Below are 26,255 nucleotides of genomic sequence, written 5' to 3' on the forward strand. Positions count from 1 at the left end.
CGGTAGCGCGGGCGTCGTTCGGCCTCTTTTCGCTTGCCTTCCGACGCCCGCGCTGCTAGCGGCATCGCCGCTCGCGAGTGACGCTTACTTGTTTTGCGTTCTTCTCCAGCACTGATCCAAAGTGGACATCTATGATGCTTTATTTCTTCAGAAAGCTACACATGCTAGGAAACGTTCTATTTGTTTTAATTGGCTTAATTTTGAGAATTTCCAATACATTGACAGGATGATTTACATTCATTCCAATTTACTCTAATCTAAATCGACTAACGTGCGAACGGCGAACGGCAAACATCTAATCTCAAACCTCAGTTAGACGTTTGCGCTAAACATGGATCAGTCTAACGGTCTATTTTGCTATTGTTGACTGCGAAAGTTGTTATTGACTTTTAAAATTGGTATGATCTAGAAATTAAGGTGTTTCAGAAATAAACAATTAAGGAATTATTGAACTGAAACACGTTTTAACCTCAACATTGCTTGGGGATGCTTGGTGAATGCACTTCTCACAGAAACCTTCCGGTGAACATGAAGGGGTCCAACTTCACGATGCCAATTAAATCGCACTTCATAACAATCATGATAAAAATAGTTTCCTCTAAGAATCATACCAAATTGCTGACTTTAGTGCACGTGGTCTGCGCAACATGCCCCATTTGAGACCAAAATAACCGGCGGTCAAAATCTATACCCGTTTCAGAACAAAACAGCTAAAAAACCATACCTTTTGGCGCCAGCTATATTAGAGTCTAACCCCTGTCTATCCCACCGTGAAAACATCTCCCAGATGAAAACAAGAACAGGAATTCACTTGAAATTTATCGTCGCCTCAACCGTGAAGGAAATCACGAATACGCACAATGATGCCATCACGTAGTTCATTAACACCAAGTAAATGATGTTCTTTGTGCGCTTAAGGACATCAGTACAAACGACTTTATTGCTGAACGTAAACCATCACACATGTTAGAATGAGGAAGCTTTACCGAGCGATGAGATCGGTATAAAAGTGACTGAAGTGACCCATCTGCAATTCAGGTGACTTTCAAGACAGCCCCAGAACGATAAAGATGCCTCTTTCAACTGGTTCCATTCTCTCTGCAATGCTTCTAGTCGCAGGGAGTCTGTTCTCTGTGATGGCAAGCTCGGACTTAGAAGCTTCAGTTCCTCAAGGCCTTCGCTTGACAACTTACTTCGAGAAGCAAGTCAAAGGATGCTATAACTACAATCAAACCCTGGGAATTTGCTTTGACCTTCGCAAAAGCTCCATGAAATTACTGAAGACAACAGGCGAAAAAATCGTGTTTTACATGGAACTTGGTCCAAACATGTTCTATTACCAGGTTGTAGACCAAGGATTTATCGGGTAAATTACGTATACATTAATCTTCTTTCTTGCGCGCTGTGATTGGCCAATTTAGCAAGCCGTATTCTACTGTAAAGTCCGCTAAAATTTAAACAGTATTAATAATACATACCTCTTACTAACCGAGTTCAAGGGCTGTACTGTAAGGTTACGGACCGAGTTTTTTTCCCCATTGATTTATGATGGCCCAAGCGCGAAGCGCGTGGTTCATAAATCGAAGGGGAAAAACGAGGATCCCGTAACCGAGAAAACGAGGTTAGTAAAATATTTATTATATCTCTACTGTGTGTCTGACGGGTTCGGGAACGATTTTTATTCAAGCGGAACGGCTTCAAATTTCTGACGCACTTCGAAAGCAAAACAAGTCAATTTGAAATCGTTGTTAAGTGACTCTTAAGTCGTTAGCAGGTTTTAATATACAATTTCATAAGTAAAAGAAAGTTTTAGACTTTAACTTGTTATAAAAGTTAAGAACACTTGGCGATAAATCACGAAACATTTTGGCAGCAAAAACAGCTTTAGCTAGCTCTAGTTGAGTGCCCCAGGGATATTAAAAGCTTACGAAGGTAAAGTAACCGCCCAACCGCCAAAACTAGTAATATCTAAAAAAAAATCATAGTAAAGGTAAATTAATTACTTAATTTGACTATAAAAAAATGCGACATAGCATTTCTTTTAAGCATTCTAAAAACTAAAAAGCTCGATTAAAAATCGACGACGTTTCAACGTTACCGTAACGTCATTATCAAGTCAAAAATGTATAAAAAACTAGGTTCTATAAATACTAAGACGAACAATACGCGATGAAAATAATTACAAAATTATGAGTCAAATTAAAACAAAAAGGTTTGCACTTATGGAGTCCGTTTAGACGTTCAAATTACGTTTCAATTTCTTGATGTAAAGAATTTCAAACACTAACAATCCAATTTGCCTGGGCACTTTCTCAGAATCTTGAAATGGCTAATTCAAAAGATCACTCCTACCGTGCGCTTCACGAAAATGTTTGCCGACTGCCGAATTTTTGTGTTCAGCAACACGCTGAAAAAGGTGTCGGCGAGATAAACAACGCATTGCTGATTGACAAATTGACGGCTTGGCTTCTTTAGGTTTAAGATCTTGCTCTGATTTCTTGCTTATAAAAACTGGCCGCATAATGATAACGATAATGACGTTACGGTAACGTCGAAACGTCGTCGATTTTTAATCCAGCTTTTTAGATTATTAAACATCAGAATGCTTTTAAGAAATGTTATGTCGCAATTTTTTTTATAGTCAAATGTTTTTCTAAATCACTAGGGCCGATCCGCCACTTCTTTTTCGTATAATTAATTAATTATTTAGAATAGGTGATCATACAGTTTCGAGTTCAGTTTGGAATTGATTTGCACGAGTGAGCTTCTTTAAAAACATACAAGTGCAAATTAATTCCAAATTGAACGAGAAAAACCGTATAATTACTTTTTACTAACATAAACATGAACAAATTCGCGTGGAGGAAGGGCCGGAAGATCTTTCTTGAAGCCATTTTGTCTCATTCGAGAAAACGTTTTTCAAAGTTTTCGCACAAAATTGTCGTCATCATTTTATGTGATATCATTGGCTTAGAAAATTTCCTATTTTCTTTCAGCCTATCATAATCCAGAATTACGATGTGCAATTTGCACTCGTGTTACACTTGAACTGCACTGCTCACGTATTGTCTGAGTAGAATTTAAAACGCATGAGACCTTGCTTTGCCCTGCAAGGCTTCTTTGTCATGATTATTGATATGCCGTAAATTCTTTATTCTCCCTCTTAAAGAAGTCCTGCTCTTATTTTTTGGACCTGGAAATGTATTAATTCCACTCTCAGGAATAAATTCCTCTTCCCTCCCTCCTATTTGTTTACAAAAACGACAGGACAGACGTAGTTTTATGGCGCGAGTTGGACGCAAATTCCTCTGTGTATAGCAGTCGCGATCTTTGGGGAGACAATACTGACAGCTGACAACTTGCTAGCGTCTCGTTTTAAGTTAATAAGGCCACTTCTCTCTGTTATGGGCCCCCTCCAACGTGCTTGAAAGTCCACTACAGGCTTAAGAGAAAATTTAAGGAAGATTTAGTTACTAAAAGTAAATCAACTGAAAAGGAAAGTAAAGAAAAGTAAACTTTAAGTAAGGCTGAAGTGTTTTCACAATAATCTTTTGCAGTCACGGATCATCGCTGATTTATGTTCCCGATAACATTCCTAGAGTACCGCAGGTGCTTCGTGAGTTTCAAGCGATGAAGCAAAACGATGAAAAAACACTCGAAGAACTCGAGCTGCTGAAGCTCCATTATCAAGAAGCGGCAAGCGAGCTGCACTACGTTACAGAGATACAGCTCCTGGAACTTCTGTCCTTCACACTAAGTGACAACTCCACCACTGACTGGCAAATTCTACAGCGATTTCATGCTCTGTGCTTCAATCTCCTGAAGAATTCGGACATTCAGACCCCGGCAGAGCTGAGAGCTGCGCATGACTCAAATGATAAAACCAATAATAAGCAAGCTAACAGAAAGAAACGGTGGTCGACGGAGCGGCCACAATGCCAGGGTTTGTCAGGCAACCCCAATAACAACGACTGTCTCGGCATGTGTGGTAAAGGATGTACGTGTTGGAGTTGGGTTTGTGATGATTGCTGTTTTCACCAAGGGTGTTACGAGCACGATAAGTGCTGCGAAAAAAGGTTTTACAGTACCTATTGTCTCACGCCATTTTTTCATTCCTTCCATTGTTATGGATTTGGCGGTTATCCCAAATGCTTGGGCGGAAATTTTTGGGGCAAATAAGAGATGATATAAGCTTAGTTTGCAGTACTTTACACCTGAAAAGCAATTTAGTTTAGATTAGTTTTCGGCTAGTCCAGTCCCTGAACTCTCCTTTCTTTCCACCCCATAGCTTCGGTTGTTCTAGATTTGGCGGCTATCCCAAATGCATGACGGTAAATTTTTGGAATTGGGGCAAATAAGAGATGACATAAGCTTAGTTTGCAGAACTTTAGAAAGACACCTGAAAAGCAACTTAGTTTAAATTGATTTTTCTACATGAGAATGAATGGATGAATGAATATTGTTGCATGAATAAATGAACATAATGAGTGAATGAATGATTGATTGATTGATTGATTATTAATAGTAACAGTAACAGTAACAGTAACAGTAACAGTAACAGTAACAGTAACAGTAACAGTAACAGTAACAGTAACAGTAACAGTAACAGTAACAGTAACAGTAACAGTAACAGTAACAGTAACAGTAACAGTAACAGTAACAGTAACAGTAACAGTAACAGTAATCATAGTAATAGTATTCTTTATTGCCCCTTACTCTCCAAAGGGTGGTATTGGTCTACTTACAATAAAGTTTTGAACATTAACTAACAACAATGCAAATAACATTTACCATATCCATCCATATACAATTAATAAATGAAGGATTGATTGAATGAATGAATGATTAAATGAATGAGTGAATGATTGATTGAAGAAATGAATGATCGAATAAATGATTGAATGAATGAATGATTGAGTAAATGAATGAATGAATGAATGAATGAATGAATGAATGAATAGATGGATAGATAGACTCAAAGATTCAATATCACTTCATGTATGCAGACGCACCATCAGTATTTGTTCTGCTGTTCGACATGAAACTACATTTTTGTTTAATTTAGTTATACACACGTAATATCATGAGTGCATGCAAAGTTGCGTAGATCTATAAAACTAATTGATTTTTGAATAAGTACATGATGTGTTACATCAACGTCTGCCTTGCAGGCGTACACTAAGTTTTTGAATAAAACTGTGCATTGCATGATCATCTGGACTTTTTTTTCTACTGGGGAGTTATTTCTTTCAGTTGGGTTTTCTGTCTTAATTCCCGATTCTTCAAAAATTTATCATGCATTTTGTCTTTTATCAGTTTACTTTATTTTCTACCATGAAGTTATGGCAATTTAAATTCGACTATATTTTGATTTCAAGGACATCATGAAATTTCAGTTCTTGATATACTGTGTTTTATGATCCTTTCAGCGCCGTGTCTCCATCACGATTGGTCTGAATGTACGACACAGTCAGACCTCGGGGTTAATATCACACACTCACCTCCTTTTGATGTGAATATAAATATGCCAAGGGATATTATGTATTCTGAGAAACGAACAGCTTATCCAGAGCAAAGCTAGGCGAAGACTGCAAGGTTCGAGGTGTCCCAGGGCAAATATCAGTATTTTGTTTTGAAGCTGATTGGAACTTAATGTTTTCTTCTCTGTTTGGGTGATCTCGGCCGTCAAAATGATTATCTTATGAGGCTTTATTACTTTGTTAAAACGATTGATTTTTCCATTATTTTTTTGGAGGAAGAATAATATTCGCAGACAAATAACGGGACCTGTAATCCATCAAATATTTTCGTTCGCAGGCGATTGGTTTAAGCACATTACGTGCTCCAGCTAAAACTGGGAAATATCACTCCGAGTGATATTCCCCAATTTTCAAAACTGCGCAAAAATATTCAATGGATAATACACCCAATAGCCTCCATTTAGCGCAAAAATGAGCTCGAATATTTGTCCTGGGTATTATGTGCTCCTCAAGGCTCACAGGTTTCCGAGAGCGGAACAGATAATGTCCGCCGACAAATATCCGAGCATACTTTTGCGCCAAATGGAGGCTATTGTTTATTTAAAATCCATCCAAAATTTTCCCTCGAACGCGATTAGTCTAAAAGCAACTAAACGCGTGACGTGCTTAAATAGTCTAACTGTGCCCCAGCTAAAACTGGGGGATATCCGAGTGATATTCCGGCAGTCTTAGCGTTTCATTTTGAAAATTTGTTGTGAAGAGACATAAACATTTATAGTCAAACTTTACAAGCGACAACCACGATTCCCTTCTTTAAACGGATTTAACCTTAGATCTACCGTGAGAGGTTACTACCGGGTGGTTGATGATTGCCTTCATCATCAACTGTCGTTTTGTGTGACATTGTGTGGATATTACACTGTAAAACTGGTCCTTGATATAATGATATTTTGTTATTACTGTGAATCCCCTCATTCTGATTGGCTAATAAATGAGAGCGATGTTTGATCGTCTGGAGTGGCGACTCATCGCCGTGACCTAGAGATCAAATATCATTTATAAACGAAACTAGGACCTTTATCTTTCAAGGTCCACATGATTCTCTGACATTCATTTTGAAGGAAAAATCATCCGTAAGCTCATGAACTGAATGCCAAGTACAACCTCGTTTTCAGGCAAGACTGACGTATACACCCGGAGGGGGAAGGGGGTTCTTCTGTGATGATATGTGCTATGGAAGTATGTGCGGCCCCACATGGTATGGGTTTTCAGCCGTTTTGGCATAAATAGGGTATAAATTTTGCCATTTTGGTCATAGATAGGGTATCGTTTTTGCACTCTAATCTTCAATTGGGTACGGTTTAAGAAGAAGCTACTTTTTCATCATTATCGATAAGACCATCAACAAAAAAGCCCTTCTCAAATTACGGCACATCAGTCTGAACTAAGGAAATAATTATGTAAGGCAGGTCTGAAACAGAGTATTGATTTAAGGGTCAGGCCATAAATGGGGTATCGAATTTTAGGTCATGTCAAAAATAGGGTGGGAAAAATCGCAGATTTTGGTCATAAATGGGGTAAGGGTTTTGGGAGCCGGGCTGCACACCCCCACCCGATTTTTCTGGGAGTACCCCCCAGGCATATACATCTGTGCTGCCACGACTCGTCCCTTCGAGTCAGGTTTCTTGTGATATCATCGATATTGAAATGGTGATGATTAATTTGCTGTTCAATTCTCTCCTCGTCGGAAATAAATTTTCCTCCGTGCGGCACATTTTCATTTTGACTCAATGCTTTGTTTTGCTGAATCTGTGACGTTCCGGGCCGGTTCAAAATGCTTCTCTTCGGCATGATATCTCTTAAAAACCAATATTTTAATGCTATTTTAAAATTTTTAAGTATTATTGTATAAAGTTACCTAGTAAAATATTGATCAATTACGGAAATACTAATGACCTTCTCCAATTCTTCCTAAGTACGACGTCCCTAAGTGCAACATCAGTGTACTTCAGAACTTAGAACAATGAACACGGTATGGTAAAGGCGCCAATATTCTACATATTCATTTCTTAGCCAATATTATTAAGTAACTAAACGACTGCATCATCAATTTTCCGTATTACAAGCTAAACAAATTTTGTGAATGAAAACGTGCCATACACTAAGGAATTTGTTTCTTCAGCCACGGACTGAGCCGAGGAAGCGCTGAACTGAGCTGAAGCCCCAGCCGGGAAGTCGTAAAGATAAGTGCGAGCCGGTCACGATCAGCGATCATCATAAAAGAAACTCTTGAAATCTAACTGAACCGGGTTTCAGTCAAAAGACTCTGTACCAATTTACGCCTTCTCTGATGGCTCTTTCAAACGCTGCTATTTCCATCGTTTCAGTCGCGGCTGCGGTTCTGTGCTCATTGATGTTACGTTCTGACTGTAAACCTACAGTTCATGGACTTCGTTTGGAGAGTTACTCAGAGGAGCAAGTCAAAGGATGTTACAACTACAATCAGACCTTGAGCATTTGCTTTGATGTTGGCAAAGACTTCATGAAATTAGCTACGAAGACAGGAGAAGAAATTGTGTTTCATATGGAACTTGGTCCAAATATGTTCTACTACAACGTTTTAGGCCGAGGATTTATCGGGTGAGTTCAAGTCTCTTCCTGTTTCATCTTTCGCTTATTTCAGTTCTTTCCGTGTGGCTTTCGAACAATACCCTGCAATATAGCTTGTGGGCGCTTTTCTTCAGTAGCTTGACATGGCTGAGCCAAGAAATTTAGGCTAAAAACGTAGGAATTCAAACATAAGAAATCAGGTTCCAAAGTTCAAGTTTTAGAGACTCATATGTTTAAGATCCACGTTTACCGCACACGGCGAATGGCTAGGGGTCACGTGACCAGAGCCAGACGTCACGTTCGAGGATTCCGACTCGCGTTTCACACCAAGAGGTACGTAGAGTTTTCAAGTCATTTACCTCAGGCTTTATTGTCTTGAATTTTATTGTATGCCACGTACAAACACTGAAAGCGAATACAGTAAATACTCTTTTTCTTTGGCCATCGTAGCTTAATAAGAAATAACACGCAAATTGCGGTGATAAACATGGCAATAAAACGCATGTTAAAAAACAAAGTTCATTTACTTGACGTTTCGTATGTTTCAACATACATCTTCAGAAGTGACCGTTAGGAATAGAAGTAACACCTAAATTTCAATTTAAAATAAGTAACTAATTAACAATAACAATGACAGAAGCTGAGAAAAATTTGCATATAAACAATGCAAACGAATAAAGCTTTTCGCTGCTTACATTATCATTTAGCAAGATAAAAGAGACTCTGCTAATAAGGGAATTAAAAACCGCCCTAACTAGTGATAATGTAAGCAGCGAAAAGCTTTATCTTTATTAGTTTGCATTGTTTATATGCAAATTTTTCTCAGCTTCTGTCATTGTTATTGTTAATTAGTTACTTATTTTAAATTGAAATTTAGGTGTTACTTCTATTCCCAACGGTCACTTCTGAAGATGTATGTTGAAACATGCGAAACGTCAAGTAGATGAACTTTGTTTTTTAACATGCGTTTTATTGCCATGTTTATCACCGCAGTTTGCGTGTTATTTTGAATACAGTAACCTTTTTTCTACAAATTGGTTATAATTTTTAGCCAAATAAGCAATTACCTAGCCTTTTGTTGTTGTTTGTAGAAAGAGGTAGAAAGGCACTGATGATCCTTAGTGGAAATCCATTATGGTGGATGCGTGTTTTGTGATACTCTATTTCTTTAGAAAGCTAAGCGTGCTGAAAAACATGCTATTTTCTTTCATTCTTTTTTTGGTGTACTTTCGAAAAGTTCCAATGCATTGACAGGATGATTTCTATTCGCTCCAGTTTACTGCAACGGCAATCTAAATCGATCAACTTAACAACGGCGAACGGCAAACTTCTAATCTCAAACCGCAGTAAACGTGGATCTAAAGGTCTAAAACACGCGCTGTACACAAAACCAACGTGACGTCATATTATCTGATTTGCAGATACGGTCCGTCAATGATTTACGTTCCCGATGACATTCTTAGCGTGGTGACTGAAATCCGTGAGTTTCTGGTGACGGCCCAAACCGCCGAGAAAACAGCCACAGAATTTGAGGCGCTAAAAACAAACTACCAAGAAGCTGTACGGGATTTGCACTACGTTCAGGAAGTTCAACTTCTAGAACTCGTGTCCGTAGCGCTGAACAACAACTCCACCCAACTGGACATTCTGAAGCCGTTTCATGCCCTGTGTTTCAATCTCCTGAAGACGTCTAACATTCAGACTCCAGTCGAACTGAGAGCTGGGTATGACTTAGATGATGAAACCGCTGAACAGCTCGGCAAAAGAAATAAGCGTTGCAGCAGTCTGACAAGTGATCCACATAACAACACTTGTACAGGCATGTGTGGTCCTAGCTGCACGTGCTGGACATGGGTGTGTGGAGATTGCTGTTGGTATTCGGGATGTTATAAGCACGATATGTGTTGTGATAAAAATCCTCTGGGCGCGCATTGTCTCGTCCCATGGTTTTACGAGTTTACTTGTGATAGTTACGTGACATGTTAACAAAAGCCTTCAAAAGCTCATTTATTTACTACTCAAAGTCATCACTTCAATAAGAGTATTCTGTTCCATAGTTAAAAAAGAAATTAAATTTTAAGTTTAATTTAAGGTTGGTTGCAAAAATTACATACCTTTAAGGTTTTTTTTGGTTGCAAGTTACTAGATGCATTTGTTCTTTTAAAATTTTAATTCTTCTTGAGTTTTGGCAAAGCTGTTTTGTAAAACCAAGATTTCTGCAGGAAGTATTAATAACTAAAATGATCTCAATTCACAACACTGGAACAGCAGTCATGCATTCTATGGAGTTTAAGGAGGCTTATATATTTTTCAAACAGTGCACACAATACAGTTAAACTTCTCCTCGCACATTTACAGACATCTCTATATTAAGGACAGTTCACTTGATCCCAGCCAAACCAGAATTCACGTCATCTCTTCCTCTAAAATACGGCATTCCCCAGTCCATACTAGGGACACTCAGATCTGCCCCTTGGATCTGTCCATATCAAAGAGGTTTGATTGTATCAAGTCTGCTATAGCATGTCTACTCTTAAAATAATGTGCTCCTCAGCCTGGGCAACAAGGAACAGCCCATTTCCGAGTTGCCCTAAGCTCCTCTTTGATGGACACCAAGACTCGCTTTAGGAAAGAGGTTGAATTAGGTAATACTGAAATGTGTAGTTCCAGAAAATATCCATACTTCCCCTACAGAAGGGATTGTTTATGAACAGAGCAGAGATTTTCATTTCATGAACTCAAACTTGTGTCAGAGTTTGGATCTTGGAGCTGAGTTTCTAGTTCAAGTTCAAGTATCTACATTAGTCACTGTTTTCTGCCTAAAAGCAGCCTGGTTAGCCTGATTAGCACTCCAGCCAACAGACCATTGCCAACCCTTATTGGCACTCCTTTTAGCCTAATAATTATTAGCAATCTGCTTAGTCTGAGAAGTTCCAAAACAAAAACAAAAACAAAAAAAAAACAAATATATATATATATATAGATAGATAGATAGATAGATAGATAGATAGATAGATAGATAGATAGATAGATAGATAGATAGATAGATAGATAGATAGATAGATAGATAGATAGATAGATAGATAGATAGATAAACGGTTATAAAATGCCTCAAGCCAACAAAGAATGCCACTGCCTCAGGAGGATCAATGAAGATTCACAGTCCAAGCCTCACCGCAAAAATGAATTTAAAAACGTTTGATAAAGCAAGGACGGACAACTTCTGACGGTAAAAAAAGTTAAAAAGTTAAAAATTTAATAGAAAAACGTTTCGGTCTTAGACCTTCATCAGTTACAAGAGAAAAAGGACGAAAACTAAGTTTAAATCCGGTTACAGTGTGGGAGATTACGTAACGAAATGAAAAATACAATATTGTGCTATTAATACATCGTGATTAATACAATACAGGAAGAAAATGCAAAACGAGAAATACAATGCTGTACTATAAATTGCGTCATACAGGGTGATAATTAATAGACCAAACGAAAAGAATACAATACTGTGCATAAATTACATTATAGAGCGTGATAATTGCAGAACTAGGTTAAATTCAACCTAAAAACTAAAAGAGTTAAAATAGATAAAACGGACTCTTGCAATGTGGTAAATATAAAAGAAGAAACCTACGTTTACGCTGGACAAGGTTAATAACAAAATCCCAAATCGAGGCCTTTGGAGCATTAAAGGGTTGACAAACAACAAAATCCCTGGAGGGGCCCTTAAACAATAAGCTGTAATAAGATCCCAGGCAGGGCCTTTGAGCATACCCAACACCCAAAAAGTTGACAAAATCCAAGGAAGGGCCTTTGAACTGCCTTATGGCGCGAACGCATATTTACACAAGAGAAAGTTAATTATAACAAATTCTGTTTTTGGAGTGAAATTCTTTTCTTTTATTTAAGCCATGGGGAGCCAAAGAGAACAGTTGAGCACTCCAATAAGCCTCTTTCGTAATTAAAAACCTATCGATCTCGTCTGAGTCATTAGGGGCCTGCACCTGATCAATGCATTGGAATTCAAAATCATCCAAGGAGTGTGGAATTTTATTGAAATGTACTGCTACCTCACAAGTGGTTTTGTTTGTGAGCATAGCAGACTTGTGGTTACGAAACCTAACCCGAAAATCGGTGGTAGTTGATCCTATGTACTGTAAAAGACATTTCTTGCAGGAAACTAAATAGATCACGTTTTTAGAATCACAAGAAAGCCTTGAATGAATGGTGTATTTTCTGCCCGTTTTAAAACTTAGAAATCATTTAGATTCAATTGATCTTAAAGCTAAGTTTTCTGGTCCGATAAAGCCGTCCTTGTGGTGGCGTTATTGTGACGATGTCTTTGATCTTTGGCAGCAAGGCCTTAATGCCTTACATCAATTTACTGATTACATTAATTCTCTATACCCTACTATTAAATTCGAGTTAGTTTTTTCTGAACGTGAGCTTCACGCACTTGATCTTACTTTACATCTTGTGGATGGGTTTATTAGAACTGATGTTTATTCTAAACCTACAGATAGTCATTTATATCTTCCACCTTCTAGCTGCCATCCCAAGCATGTCTTCAAGGCTATTCCTTTTGGAGTAGCGACTAGATTGAAGAGAAATTGCTCTGAAGAAACTTTCCTTGCCGAGAGAACAGTTGAGTACAAGGGTTATCTTGTTAATCAGGGTTATCCTTCCAAATTAGTTGACGATCAATTCTCCAAAGCCTCCACCATTTCTAGGAATGATTTACTACGGCAACGCGGAAAACAATCGAAGAAATTATTTCCATTTGTTCTCACATTTAATCCTAATTTGCCTAATGTGAGTAGCATAATTAGAAAGCATTTGTTGATTTTGCAATCCAACCCTAAATTGAAAGAACTTTTCCCTCAAGGCTCTATCATACCATCTTTTCGTAGGACAAAAAACCTGAAAGAATTATTAGCACCATCTCGTTTTAACACCGCCGATGAGGGACAAACAATTCAGCCAAATAATGGCTGCTTTAAATGTGAAAGAAATAGATGCGATCTCTGTCGAAATTTCTTTGTTGAATCTAAATGATTTCTAAGTTTTAAAACGGGCAGAAAATACACCATTCATTCAAGGCTTTCTTGTGATTCTAAAAACGTGATCTATTTAGTTTCCTGCAAGAAATGTCTTTTACAGTACATAGGATCAACTACCACCGATTTTCGGGTTAGGTTTCGTAACCACAAGTCTGCTATGCTCACAAACAAAACCACTTGTGAGGTAGCAGTACATTTCAATAAAATTCCACACTCCTTGGATGATTTTGAATTCCAATGCATTGATCAGGTGCAGGCCCCTAATGACTCAGACGAGATCGATAGGTTTTTAATTACGAAAGAGGCTTATTGGAGTGCTCAACTGTTCTCTTTGGCTCCCCATGGCTTAAATAAAAGAAAAGAATTTCACTCCAAAAACAGAATTTGTTATAATTAACTTTCTCTTGTGTAAATATGCGTTCGCGCCATAAGGCAGTTCAAAGGCCCTTCCTTGGATTTTGTCAGCTTTTTGGGTGTTAGGTGTGCTCAAAGGCCCTGCCTGGGATCTTATTACAGCTTATTGTTTAAGGGCCCCTCCAGGGATTTTGTTGTTTGTCAACCCTTTAATGCTCCAAAGGCCTCGATTTGGGATTTTGTTATTAACCTTGTCCAGCGTAAACGTAGGTTTCTTCTTTTATATTTACCGCATTGCAAGAGTCCGTTTTATCTATTTTAACTCTTTTAGTTTTTAGGTTGAATTTAACCTAGTTCTGCAATTATCACGCTCTATAATGTAATTTATGCACAGTATTGTATTCTTTTCGTTTGGTCTATTAATTATCACCCTGTATGACGCAATTTATAGTACAGCATTGTATTTCTTGTTTTGCATTTTCTTCCTGTATTGTATTAATCACGATGTATTAATAGCACAATATTGTATTTTTCATTTCGTTACGTAATCTCCTACACTGTAACCGTATTTAAACTTAGTTTTCGTCCTTTTTCTCTTGTAACTGATGAAGGTCTAAGACCGAAACGTTTTTCTATTAAATTTTTAACTTTTTAACTTTTTTTACCGTCAGAAGTTGTCCGTCCTTGCTTTATCAAACGTTTTAAAATTCATTTTTGCGGTGAGGCTTGGACTGTGAATCTTCATTGATCCTCCTGAGGCAGTGGCATTCTTTGTTGGCTTGAGGCATTTTATAACCGTTTTATATATATATATATATATATATATATATATATATATATATATATATATATATATATATATATATATATATATATATATATATGCACACTTCATGTTATAACCCAGATTCTTCCCTATGGTGTAATTGTGATAATGTTAATAGTTTTCTTTGTAAAATTGAATCAAAATCTTTAGTTTGGCAAAACTTATGACAGTTATGCACACCTCAGAGCATACATTATTCATGTACAGTTCCATTTTGACTAATTAACAAAGAGAGGTATATCAAGCATAGTATGACTGGCTCCTAACTTGTTTGTGGATTGCCTTCCACTTCTTAAAGTGTGTGACGGAGCCAACTATATGACCATTCTTAGAGGAATTTATAAAATCAGCAGTCTACACATTTAATGTAATCAGTTGCCTAGCTCATGTCAGATTTCACTTGGGAAACTGATATTACACCCACTGTTTTGTGATTCACGCAGTACTACTTCCTTACATGTGTTTTAATGTGGAAAGGACCAGAACTGGACTAGGGATGGGGAAAATATTTTTCTGTTAGGCCCCTATTTACAAGCAGGAATGGTAACCCTAGTGCTAGGGTTACCCTAGCAAGAGGGTCAAAGATAACCCGCATTTACAAGCAAAATTTTCAGGCAGGGTTACCCTGTTACCTGGGAGAACTCTGGCCAGTCACGCTTTAGTTAACCTGGTAAATAACATTCATAACTGAAAATAACTTTATTGCCCATACCTTTTTTCACTTGAATTTGATAGTTTCTCAGTTTCGTTGAAATCATTTCTATTTCTAAGCTCGCTCAAAATCCCTGACAGTAGCAGTGACCGTAGCAACAAACATTATTGCAAAAAATTTTGTTACAAAAAGCCATTATTTGAAATTTGTTCCATCCAAAGAATAACCAAAAGGATTTTGAATGAATACAATCTTTATGAAGTCACAATTTGTTTGTTTTGCCAGTATTATTACCATGTTTTGATTCTTGGAGCCCAATTAAAGTTGTCCTGGGTAGTTGAGTTGTCTCTAGCAGAACATTTGCAAGGTAGGTGGGGTAACCATAGTGCTCAGCTAGGGTTACCCTAGTGCCTGGGTAACCCTACCTCCCTTGTAAACACATCTATGAAAAAAAGAATAATTGTGGGAGTGCTAGGGTAACCGTTTTGCAAGGGTAACCCTAGCAATAGGATTATCCTACCTCCTCATAAACAGGGCCTTAATGTAGAACTGCATCATCGACACTTTGTGATTTCATATATTTAGCTTATTCCACTCCACTTCACAGATGTGTACACAACTTCATTAGTGTCACTCACCGAGCAAAGAAGAGCTGTTTTCTTAACAGTAGCACCCAGTCTTCCAGCTGAGATTATCTCAAATGGAGTGACTTTCTTTCCCCAAGGGATAATTATAACAATGTAAAATGAATGATACCTCATGGGATCTCCTGGATATGCAAGCAGATCACCTCCAAATTTGGCACCAGTTGTTAAGTAATAACCTTTCTCCCAGAGGTCTAAAAATACACGATAATGTAGCTTTTCACTTTCTGTTTGAGGGTATGTCCAACCCACAGAAGGAAATGACTGAAATCTTTGAGGCATTACAGTTGGAATGTGAATTAAAGTTCCCAGTTCTGAAAAAGGCTTTGTTTCTTCATAATTAATATCACTTTTATCTTGAAGCCTATCTTTGGTTTCCTGTTCTTTATAATCTAGAGTTGGAGGCGTCCCTGGGTAATATTCCATAACTTCAGCTCTGCTGCATGTATCCAGATCTCCTTTTGTGGCAATGCTGCTTTCATCACATTTTACATTTAACTGAGTAATCTCTTGTTCCTCCGTGCATTCTTCAGCCTTCTTATTGCTTATTTCTTCGCTTTTCAGTTTTTTTGCGGCGAGGATTTCCTGTCCTGCATTATCACCTTTTTTGCGCTTTCGTTTTCTTCGCCTTCCTTCCTCGATGACTTTCGCTAATTCCAGTCGTTTCTCTTCCCGTCCTCTTTGAAACAATTCAATTTGCTTAACCACGCTATCACGACGTAGCTCATTAAACGTTTCAACTTCCTCCTTTGACGGAGCAGGGAAACTTTTCGGCGTATTACAGATTCTTGCCAGTCCTTTGTGAAGCAACAGTGTGGCCTCGTCTTCCGAAAGGAGAAGCGGCAAGGAGAAACAGTGATTTTGCCTCGGTCTTTGGGGGAACGAGCCGATCAAAGAGCCGACTATGCGATATTTTGAACGTATCTTAAGCGCATCGTCTGCGTTCCAAACGAGAACTTTACCGAAACGAGAAAATAAATTTAGAGGGGTTTCTTCCATTTCGTCCGCCATATTGGATTTTCCAGTTTCATTAAAACTCCGCAGAGCCAAACTATAACAATTGCGGGCGCGGCGACTGCAAGTTCTTCTTTCGGCCGATCGACCGAACCCGACTACGACTTAGCATACCGACACGCGCCCGCCAGAAACCTATTGTTCAAAACCTGGACAAAAAACAAACAAAGAAGCAAATTAAAAATACCTTGCCAGAAAGGTTCGGGGAGGGGGGTGGGGGGGGGGGGGGGAGCTTTTTACCTGCATGCCAGAGGATGATAATAAGGCCTCTTTTGTTACCCTAGCCGAGAGAATCCTAATCGTTTCAAGGAGTTGGTTTAATTTATTTTATAAATAATTCTGGTCGGAGCAGATATGACCATGCATCAGCAGACATACAGTCTTCTTTCCGCTCCCTGTACTGTACTGTGGCAGGAGCCCTCTACTGACATGACTGTAGCTGTCAGTAAATTAATTGAGCTGGATTTCAACGGCGATAAGACAAAAAGCCACCAATCAAAACAGAACAAGTATCGATAAATCAATTAAAAAAACAAAAACAAAAGCAGTCTCTACGTAGCTCTGGATTTTCTAATATTTTCGCCTAAATCCACAATAAGTGGTTACTAAAGGCAGATCTAGTGGTAAAAAAAGGCGTCAAAGAGAAAAAGGTCAAGATGAGCTCTCTTAATTTCGACTGTGAAAAGTCGTGCCGCGGCAAAACGTTCGAGGGTTGGCCCTTCGTGCCTTTGAACCCGTGTACTACTAAAGCCGATGGCAGTAAATAGTAGTGTAGTGGGGCTAAAAATGTTGCACATCCAATCCTTGCCAGCTCTTTTCCATAAGGTTTCTTTAAGCATTCCCCGGATATCACCGCCCTAAGTTATAGCCCCACCCAGATTCCCTTACAAAGCTATGGGCTTCGCAGCATGCTGAAGTTTACAAATGTCCCTCTTGAATCATGCGTGAATTTCGTGTCAGAAACTGCAAAAATTGTCAAACCGTTCAACTGATTTAAGACATGCTTTGCCGCTCACGCGTTCGGCCGTCTCCTCTCGGGAAGGAGCGTAGACCGGACGAAAAAGAGCGGCGGAAATCGAGAAAGGGGAGGGGGGGGGGGGGGTGGGGACGGGTGTTGGGTGCTTGACACGACCCCATACAAGGAAAAATCGCTTTAAAACAGCTTTTCTTCGAAGGAACCTCAAACCACTTGTCCCGCAGGTTACAAACTCGACAACACGAAAAAAACAGTCTAACTCTTCATGGCCTTTATTGACGATATCATTTCCGATCAAATTAAGAAATTTTGCTAAACATGTTAACAAGCAAAGCAAAGCAAAGCAAGGCAAACATGTTTCACAAATTGCTGTCGTGCATAAAATTATTCGAAGTATTTTCAACACATAACGTGTTTTGTCAGATCCATAAGTGAATAAAACTGACCAGTAGCTCCTTTGGATCACTGTAGTGTTAAAATAAAGCCGAAGCAAGCGTGACCCTGGCAGGAGAAAGCGTGACCTGAACGCGAAGTCCGCCTATAAGTCAGGAAAAAGAGTGATCCAAACGGGGGAAGCTTCACTGCATGTCACGGCCAGAACGACGCGGGAAAATCCTTATTTCAGTTCCTCTTTCTACTCTTTTTTCCTCACAACTACGAATCCGCTTTTTATCTTTAGCATTAAATAGTCTGTTCTTCATCTCAAAAATCGTATATTCGTTGTTTTGCTCCTTACTCTTGTAAATGACGATAACTTAAGCCTTGATTTCTAACTCCGTAAAACTGTAAGCAACAACATCAGCTACTTAAAGTTAACGAAAACCGAACGCATTGACAATTCGTAAATTTAAATGGCACTAATCAAGAAATATGCGCAAAACGTTTGTTGTTAAAATATGCGCAAAACGTTTGTTGTTATCTCCTTCAATATGTTTCTCGAGGTCACTATTCTATAAAGAGCGCAGTTTTCTATTGTTTAAATACTTGGGCCAACTCCCCTCAATTCGGTCTCATAGGCAGCTATTAGGCAGTTTGCTTGATAGCTTGGCTGATGTTCTGGACAACAATGTTAATCGTGAAATCAAACAGGTTTGACGTAATCGTTCTTTCTCTTCTGTGATTGGCCACTCAAACTTGACGAACGTGACGTCATCTTGCTACTGCGCATGCACCCCAGGCACTTGTTTTCCAGGTCCCAGAAGCACGTTCGGCAGTAGATGACATCGCAGTCCTCAGTGTCACAGTAAAGGTACTTCTTGTTCAGCCCCGTTCCACACACAGCACACCTGCGGATATTGATGCCAACAAACTCAAACACGGCTTTGACCCAGCTGAAGGTATTACAAAGAACCAACACTGCGTCCAGTCTATTGAGCATCTCAGTTTCTTCGGAGAAGTTATTCATACTCTCAATGACTGACTTGTAAAATGTTTTACGTTCTTCAAGAAGTTTGTAGTAAAGGTAAGCGATACGCTTTCTCTCTCTCCTTGGATAGAAACGCGAGGAGATCAGGCGGCGTAAGCGAAGGATGAAAGCTTGGAGGAGGATAATCAACAGCAAGATTCCAAACAGAGAAGATAGGATTATAATATACGTCTTCTTTAACTTCTTGAGATCTCCATTACACCTCTTGGAAATATTGGACTGCACTTCGTTATCGCCAGTGATCACAACAAAGAAGTAATGATCCAAGAGGATGATCATCAGTGCGAACATCAAGTAAATGAAGTAAAACAGCAGATATTTCAGCATGCTTCGCTTCTCAGACTTGGCCAGTTGGCAGGCCGTTGGTTGAACGAATTTCTGAAGTTCTGCCTTTTTCAAAGGTACCAACAAGTCAGCGGCTCCGCTCGCCTTGCGCATGTCCTCAATCGCCTTAAAGCGAAGCGTAAGAAAATGATTGTCAAATTCGTTCCAGGACAAGTACAGTTTGTGATACCTGTATGCTTCGTACAACACAAGGAACGCTAGCAAAGGCAACAGCATTGCGATAATCTTGACAAATCCACATAGCTCTCCCGCCATAATGGTAGCATGGTCACTGTCTGGAGGCATGTCTTTTGTTCTCAATCGTTCGGGGCTTTGTTCCAAAATTTTCTTAATTTGCCATAGCGTGTGGTTACTCGCGCTGTTTATGTGTTCGCACGTTTCTTGGATTTGAGCGTCAGAGAGGTGATCACACGCGTTCTTCGGCATCAGGAATTCGCATTTCACTGAAGCCTTTAGTCGTATACAGTTGGTGTACATGTTGTCCACTTCACTTGAACAGATGTTGTATGCGCGACGTAGATAACTCATGCAAATGACCTCAGATGAATAATTGCTTTTAAACGACTTATCTTGGCGATCAGATGATGACAGCAAAGTAGTTTCAATGTAATTCCTCGCCGCGTGCGAAATGTTCTCATATTTGAGTACACGCTGTACAACGGCATGGTTGTTTCCATCCAGGAAAACAAAATCAGACAGATTAGAACTGCGATTAACTCCTAAGTTGTGCGTTTCCATTACACAGGCCCTGCTTTGCGTGACGATGCGTACATTGTCAATGAAATTGCACGCTGGACCAGAAACGATAAAAAACGTGATAAGCAACCAGAATGAAATTTTTCCGCCACAGCCAAACAAGCTTGGAAAGACAAGCAACGTGATGCACTGAAGACGCGTCCTGTCCAGAAAACCGAAGATTGTAGCCACAACAAAACCAATCAACAGAGCGGAAACGACACAAACGACAACGTGCAATTGAGCCAAGAGGTACAACGTCAAAAATATGAACACACCCAGCAATAATCCTAAAAGCATGCCCATTAAAATTCGTATCTTCGGCCGCTTGTTCGGCGCTAGTAACTTCTCTTTGGTTTCATTCACCGCGCGCACCGCATCTTTGATACTCTCAGTGGAGCGTCTTCCTTCAGCTTCTATGCTCTCGTAAGAAGCCATTCTGTGCTTCATCTGCTCTTTCGTTTTCCTGATCACCGATGATGTTGGCTTCAGACTTGTCGAACCGCCTTTTCTTTTATATTTCTCCTCTTTCGGTTTCTTGATCGTTGGCTCATAGTTATCTCGCTTGCCTGTCGATGGCGATGACGGTGGAGTCTTGTAATGCATTGGCGTGTCGTAGATGTGAGGTTCGTTACACTCTGCGCACCCTGGAACGTTCGATCGGGCAGGTTTAGGAGGAACAACACTGGGTACTTGATAAATACTACCTTCGTCCTTCGACAAAGGGTTTTCTTGAATATTAACTGCAGCGCCCCCAGCAGAGCTCTTGTTGGTCACGTTTGATTGAGTTTTCTCGTCAACTTTCTTTTGGTTGCCTATCGGATTAATTTTAGCCGCCGTGATATCGGCTGTTTTGGGTTCTTCCTTCGGTTGAACAGGTTTAGGCGTTTCTTTGGCCTGAGGTTTTTTCTTCTCGCTCTTTTCAATCGGTTCGTAGTTTTGGTCTTCGTTCAAATCTTCCTGTGGCGTGGGTTGTAGTGATCGCGGAGTGTCTCTCGCTGCCGTTGTTGTATTCTTCGTATTCAACCGTGGCACAGCTCTGGGTTCACTCGGTTTTGATCCTTCGCCACTCTTGCTTAAGTTCAATTTGAAAGGCCTTCCGATCGCCTTAACTCGGTCGGTTTCAGTCGCCTTAGCTTCTGGTTTCTGTTTGTGAACTGTCTGAAGAGATCTCAGTCCAATCTTTGGCTCATGTTTATCATCCTTGACAGTATTTCCGGTTTTCGAAGCGTCTCGGTTCGTTGGCTTTTCATCATCATTGCAGTAATTTCCATCTGGAGAATCTTCTACAACTCCTGAGTCACCCGACGTTTCCTTCCTTTCCTCTTTCTCTTTCTCTTGCGGTTGCCTCATATTTCCGGCAAAAGGTTTCGGGTAAAGCGGCGCTTTCTTCGTAATAGGCGTATTCGTTCGATTCTGAAGCCATGCGGGCTTCTCTTTGCCTAATTCGTTATTTACGGCGGGTTTTCTGTCATCTTTTTTCTCGTCTTTCTTGTCAGAATCTGGACTTCCTGAGCCGCTCCCCATCTTGTTATTTCCAGTCAGTTTCGCCGCGCAACTTTCAGGAAATTTTCCAACCTTTCCACTGTTTAAATTCTTGCCATACATCCATCCATCCCCGCGTTTCCGAACGTCAAAAATAATATCGCCCTTTTCTACAGCCATCGGTGCATCTTTACCACCGAACCTTGCTTCCTTGGGGTCAGGTGTAAAATCCTGGGTTATTTTAAGATATAGGCCATCCATAGTGTCCAGAAATGCGACCAGAAGGAATTAAAAACGATTTATTTTACTCCTGAAGGCGACCGGTGTTTATTGCGCTGCGTACATATTTGATTTGAATGAACTTCACAATAGCGTTCGAGAAGTGTTGTTTTCTTATCGCGTCACGTGACGGGGTTTCCAGCTGACTTGACTCACGCCATGAGCTTATTGGTTCCGCATGAGTGATCTTTAGCTTTCACTGGGTTCGCTCAGCGACGGATCTGGTCTGTAAATAGATGACAAGGAGAACCTGAAGCTTTTAAAAACAATAAACAAATGATATCATCAATTAAAAGCATTTCGCATTCAGTGTCATGTTGCCAATTTCCATTTCAAAGATCAAAATTTCATATCGCATTGTGTCACAATTTAACAATACGTGGGGCAATGTTTTTGTCAGGTTTGATTCTGTTTAATAATATTCCACCGACCGCAAGCAAATTCATCTTTGTTTCATGGAAAAATTGAATCACCCGAGAGGGCAATTAGCATAAAATGACAATTAACCCATGCTGATAATCAAGGCAGAAAAATCCGAAAGTAAACAAAAGTGAGACGTCACGTCTAAAAATACGCTGAAATTATTCACAATCACACTCGGACTTCTGTATAAGGTGAAGATGTTTAAATAAATAGGTAATAATAGTTTCGCATAATTTGTAAATAACTTTGCCGAGTATTCTGACAAAAATTCGGTTGACATGCTTTATCATTTACTTACGTTGTTCAAATCATAATAAAGCAATTCAGAAACCTTGCTCCGTAGTCAGCAGTATAAAATAACACAATACCATAACTATGCATAATGCTGGTACTAATGAGATAACTTGACTAACACCTTCCGGGTGACTTATTTTCAGTTTAAAACAAAAAATCTACAATTATCCAAGTTTTATTGAAGAAACATATACCAAATGTATACCCAAAGGCTGGAATTGACCCAGTTTTCAATTTGGACTAGGACCTTCTCAGTACTTTCCAACAGACATTGGTTATTGATATTTCCACAAAAAATCCAATCATCGCTGATGGATGGGACGATTCTTTTGAACCCCCCTTCAGCCGACATATTTTCGTGAAAGCTAGATGCCCCTCACACCTGGATTTCCAAGGTCAAACACCCCCCTTCCACTTTATGCCTCTAAGGATGGTGCCTACTAAATACAAAGGTTTTTGCGCCAGGTTAGGACCTTGCGGAAAAAGTAGATCTTTGCAGGGGCTCTCGGAATCCACAAAGAAACAAGAGGGTAGCCACGCATTTTTTCGGGATAATTAGCCTTGAATCTCAACAAAAATGCTGACATCAGCATTTTTCTGAAAATAGAAGGAGAGGATATTTCTTCATAGCTTTCCTTAGAATTCGCCTTTACATACAGAAAAACAAACACATTTATAAAGATCTGAAAACTACATGGTAAATGGTACCATAAAAACTATTTTTGGTATGTTTTTAATAACAAAATCGTTGCAACAGCACTTTTAGCATCTCTGACAGCCTTCCTCCGTTTCAACTAAAATACAGTCTAAATATCTTTTGGTCACAACCAGAAACTAATTACGTGCTGAATAGGCTTGCCACTTCCATTTCATAACATAAAATATAGGAGTAACCTCGCGTTTTTTAAAGTTATTGATCCTTTTTTAAACTTTTTACGGTGCTTGTTACATTTTTCCTGTCACCTCCCCAGTAAGTAAAACATTTGCTTATCTTGAACTCGTTTTGCGCGTGTACTACGCCATCTGCAGGTACATGTTTACAGTTGGAATTCAGTATAATTTTTGACAAATAACAGCTAGTTTTTCAGCTGGAAGACATTAACAGTTAGTGGTTAGCGATATGCTACTGTTCTGGTGTTTCTGGTTTAAGTACAGGCTCATTAAACTTGATTTGGTCACAGTAGGAAAATTTTGATTCAATTTAGTCGTGTACTTGGTAGCGTAGTTGATTGCATCATGTCAACCCAGCGCGCGCCTGGCGCTAAAACCATGCCTCGCATAATGCGCAGAATGTGTGCGCACTAACAAAAGTAGGCACCGTCCTTAAGTGAGACACAAAAATGTGACCATCTTAAGTCAATTGCAAGTAACCCCAAAGCAAACTCTCTCCCACAATATTGTGTCCTCTTTCTGCTTAGCGACATAGGAGATCTCAAAACTATGCATGGACTGTTTTCTTCCAATGCAGAAGGCAAAGAACTGAAGGAAACCATAGCTAAAATAATGAAAAACATTCTGCAACTATTACTAACAAAAACACACTGTAAAGAAGACTGTGCTGGTAACTGCACTCGGTTTAACAATTAGATTATGGACTGGAAGTATCTATGACTATGAGGAGGGTTGTACAGGAGGGTCTCTGAAATGGTTCACGAATGAAAAAAATAGCGAATTGCTGACCATGGAAATAAAAATTTCACTTTCCAAATCACGAAAATAAGCAAGGAACTCTTTTTAAAAACCCTGCTCTTACACTAGAAAGAGTATTTGAAGAAAGCAAAATTGTGAAAGGCTAAGTCGCATACCTAAATCACTCTCGATATACGACTCTAACCATTCGTCCACTTCATACATTGTATAGTAACAGCCCAAAGAAACATCAAATCTTTCATTGGACTTGTGTCTCAAAATCACAAAGAATAGAGTGGTGAAATCACAAATATCGTTTAATAATTCAAGGTCTTCATGGGTCAAACAAAACCTTCAGGACACGGATCATGAAGAATAATTTCTTACATTCATATTTCATGAAAAATAAAATCAGCTAATTACACATCACAAGAATACCCCTGTACGACCCGCTATGAGGTGATAGTAGATAAGAGAGTAGGCCCAATACCAAATCAAAAATTGTAAAGAAATAAAATAAAGAAATTTTTCAAGGTACATGTACTATTTCTCTTTGCCTATTATTATCATCTCACACCATAATTCACATACAAATTTAGGGAAGAAAAGTCAGCTGCAATAAAGAAAAATGCTGGAAAATTGTAATAGATGTGCAGCATAATACAATATGTGCAATCATTCAGTAAACAACAGGTAATCAGTAAGTAATTGATGAGTATTCGATAGCATCAGTGTATAATCTATGACATTGAGGAGTAATCAATGTATTCATGTGTAACCAATAGGCAAGAAAAATTTTTGGTCATTCATTGCTCAATGATCATTGCCAATAATCAAAGACTAATAAGTTGATTACCCATTGATAATACCCATTGATTAAATGTCACTGGTCATCGATTTAGTTTTGTCAGGGACTTGCCATTGTTAACTGTGTTCCAGTATCCACATGTTTTGCTGGAGTTTGGCGACCATACGCCAATTGTTGCACGACAGTGCTGACTCTGACCAGCTATCAGCACGATATCTGACCTGACACAATCTATATAGGGTGTTCGGCTGCCTACATTGGACAGGTTTTTGATTGCCTGAACATGTTTAATTTGTGTGTTGCATTTTACATCCTTTGGAAGCACAGAACAACAGAAATCTTGTTGAAGTTCAGGGGGAATTTAAAAGTTAAACTATCTTACAAGAGAAATAAGCTAACACAATTTGTACTAGCAAAACACAAATCGTAGGTGGTGTCAAATTCTATAAGGCAATATTTTAACAACAGGGCTTGAAATTAACTTTTTTGTTCGGGAGCCAGCTGGCTACTAACAGAAAAATTTTGGTCGCCAAAAAAAACGAAAAAACCTAAACAGCAGGATACTATAACACGATTAGCAACAACTATTTGCAGCCATCATTTTTTTTTGAGTGAAACAGAGGAAGTAGCAGACTTCTGCTCACGGGATAGAAAAAATTCTTACTAATTTCGTTCAAATAGGGTTTTGATTGATTTGTCACCAATTTGGATATGACGTCTTTCTACTGTATACAAAATGGCTGGAAGTGTATGATAGCCCAGCCAATCAGATTACATCTCCCCTAAAACAATGGCATTTCCTTTTTGATAATCGAAATCATGTCTTTTCCTCGTAGTTTAGTCGAAAAGAAATAGAAAGCAATTCCTCTGTGTTTCTGTGGAGTCTTATGAAAGTTTCAGAGAGTTCGAAAAAATCTGCGGAGGCACTTACTTGCCTTCCGCTCGTATTCCCACAGCATTTCTCGTTATCCAAAAATTCTACTCGCGTTACTATAAAATAACTCGATTGAATGACGAACAAATATTGTCTTTTTTATAACGGGAACTCAAAAAGCTTATGTTGTAAACGTACAAATATTATACGCTTAAAATTGACCAACCTTTTCAGCAAATTGTACTAAATTCACCTCCAGTAGGGAAACTGTTGACGCCCAACTGTTCAAAGATCGCCATCTCAGCTCGCCATGTTTTTTCAATTTCACACCTGCATGTACGAGCCCG

The 26,255-nt window shown here is 39.1% G+C and overlaps 4 protein-coding genes across 5 annotated transcripts; 2 read left to right on the forward strand and 2 right to left on the reverse strand.

Moving 5' to 3' along the window:
* The first annotated feature begins 866 nt into the window (after positions 1-866).
* LOC149110020 (uncharacterized) lies at positions 867-5,085 on the forward strand. Its single transcript, XM_089291751.1, has 2 exons — positions 867-1,366; positions 3,558-5,085. Exons 1-2 carry the CDS (start codon positions 1,071-1,073, stop codon positions 4,177-4,179), a joined length of 918 nt encoding a protein of 305 aa, XP_089147877.1. The 5' UTR covers positions 867-1,070; the 3' UTR covers positions 4,180-5,085.
* A 2,287-nt stretch (positions 5,086-7,372) lies between these two features.
* On the forward strand, positions 7,373-11,273 carry LOC110042380 (uncharacterized). Its single transcript, XM_020747744.2, has 2 exons — positions 7,373-8,120; positions 9,512-11,273. Exons 1-2 carry the CDS (start codon positions 7,831-7,833, stop codon positions 10,074-10,076), a joined length of 855 nt encoding a protein of 284 aa, XP_020603403.1. The 5' UTR covers positions 7,373-7,830; the 3' UTR covers positions 10,077-11,273.
* Positions 11,274-14,661: 3,388 nt separating this feature from the next.
* On the reverse strand, positions 14,662-16,697 carry LOC110042414 (tRNA-splicing endonuclease subunit Sen34-like). The gene has a single exon (XM_020747781.2). The coding sequence runs from the start codon at positions 16,629-16,631 to the stop codon at positions 15,558-15,560; it is 1,074 nt and encodes a 357-aa protein (XP_020603440.2). The 5' UTR covers positions 16,632-16,697; the 3' UTR covers positions 14,662-15,557.
* A 1,169-nt stretch (positions 16,698-17,866) lies between these two features.
* Positions 17,867-26,246, reverse strand: LOC110042413 (uncharacterized). Of its 2 annotated transcripts, none has more exons than XM_020747779.2 (2): positions 26,135-26,246; positions 17,867-22,136 (listed from the first exon to the last, which is right to left on the reverse strand). In XM_020747779.2, the coding sequence occupies exon 2, from the start codon at positions 21,860-21,862 to the stop codon at positions 18,692-18,694; it is 3,171 nt and encodes a 1,056-aa protein (XP_020603438.1). In that variant the 5' UTR covers positions 21,863-22,136; positions 26,135-26,246; the 3' UTR covers positions 17,867-18,691. The 2 variants fall into 2 exon arrangements, with proteins under 2 accessions (XP_020603438.1, XP_020603439.1); XM_020747780.2 differs by having other exon boundaries at positions 17,867-22,106; positions 26,135-26,245.
* Between the last annotated feature and the right edge of the window lie 9 nt (positions 26,247-26,255).

Source organism: Orbicella faveolata, unplaced genomic scaffold, assembly GCF_042242905.1.
Source record: "Orbicella faveolata isolate gen_17 unplaced genomic scaffold, um_ofav_v1 contig_24, whole genome shotgun sequence".
NCBI lineage: Eukaryota > Metazoa > Cnidaria > Anthozoa > Scleractinia > Merulinidae > Orbicella > Orbicella faveolata.

Excerpts from the sequence above, each read along its gene's own strand:
- LOC149110020 (XM_089291751.1), top strand. The coding sequence starts at position 1,071 with ATGCCTCTTTCAACTGGTTCCATTCTCTCTGCAATGCTTCTAGTCGCA. Across the intron at positions 1,367-3,557 it reads GTAGACCAAGGATTTATCGG|TCACGGATCATCGCTGATTT; the intron begins GTAAATTACGTA and ends AATCTTTTGCAG.
- LOC110042380 (XM_020747744.2), top strand. The coding sequence starts at position 7,831 with ATGGCTCTTTCAAACGCTGCTATTTCCATCGTTTCAGTCGCGGCTGCG. Across the intron at positions 8,121-9,511 it reads TTAGGCCGAGGATTTATCGG|ATACGGTCCGTCAATGATTT; the intron begins GTGAGTTCAAGT and ends TCTGATTTGCAG.
- LOC110042414 (XM_020747781.2), bottom strand. The coding sequence starts at position 16,631 with ATGGCGGACGAAATGGAAGAAACCCCTCTAAATTTATTTTCTCGTTTC.
- LOC110042413 (XM_020747779.2), bottom strand. The coding sequence starts at position 21,862 with ATGGATGGCCTATATCTTAAAATAACCCAGGATTTTACACCTGACCCC.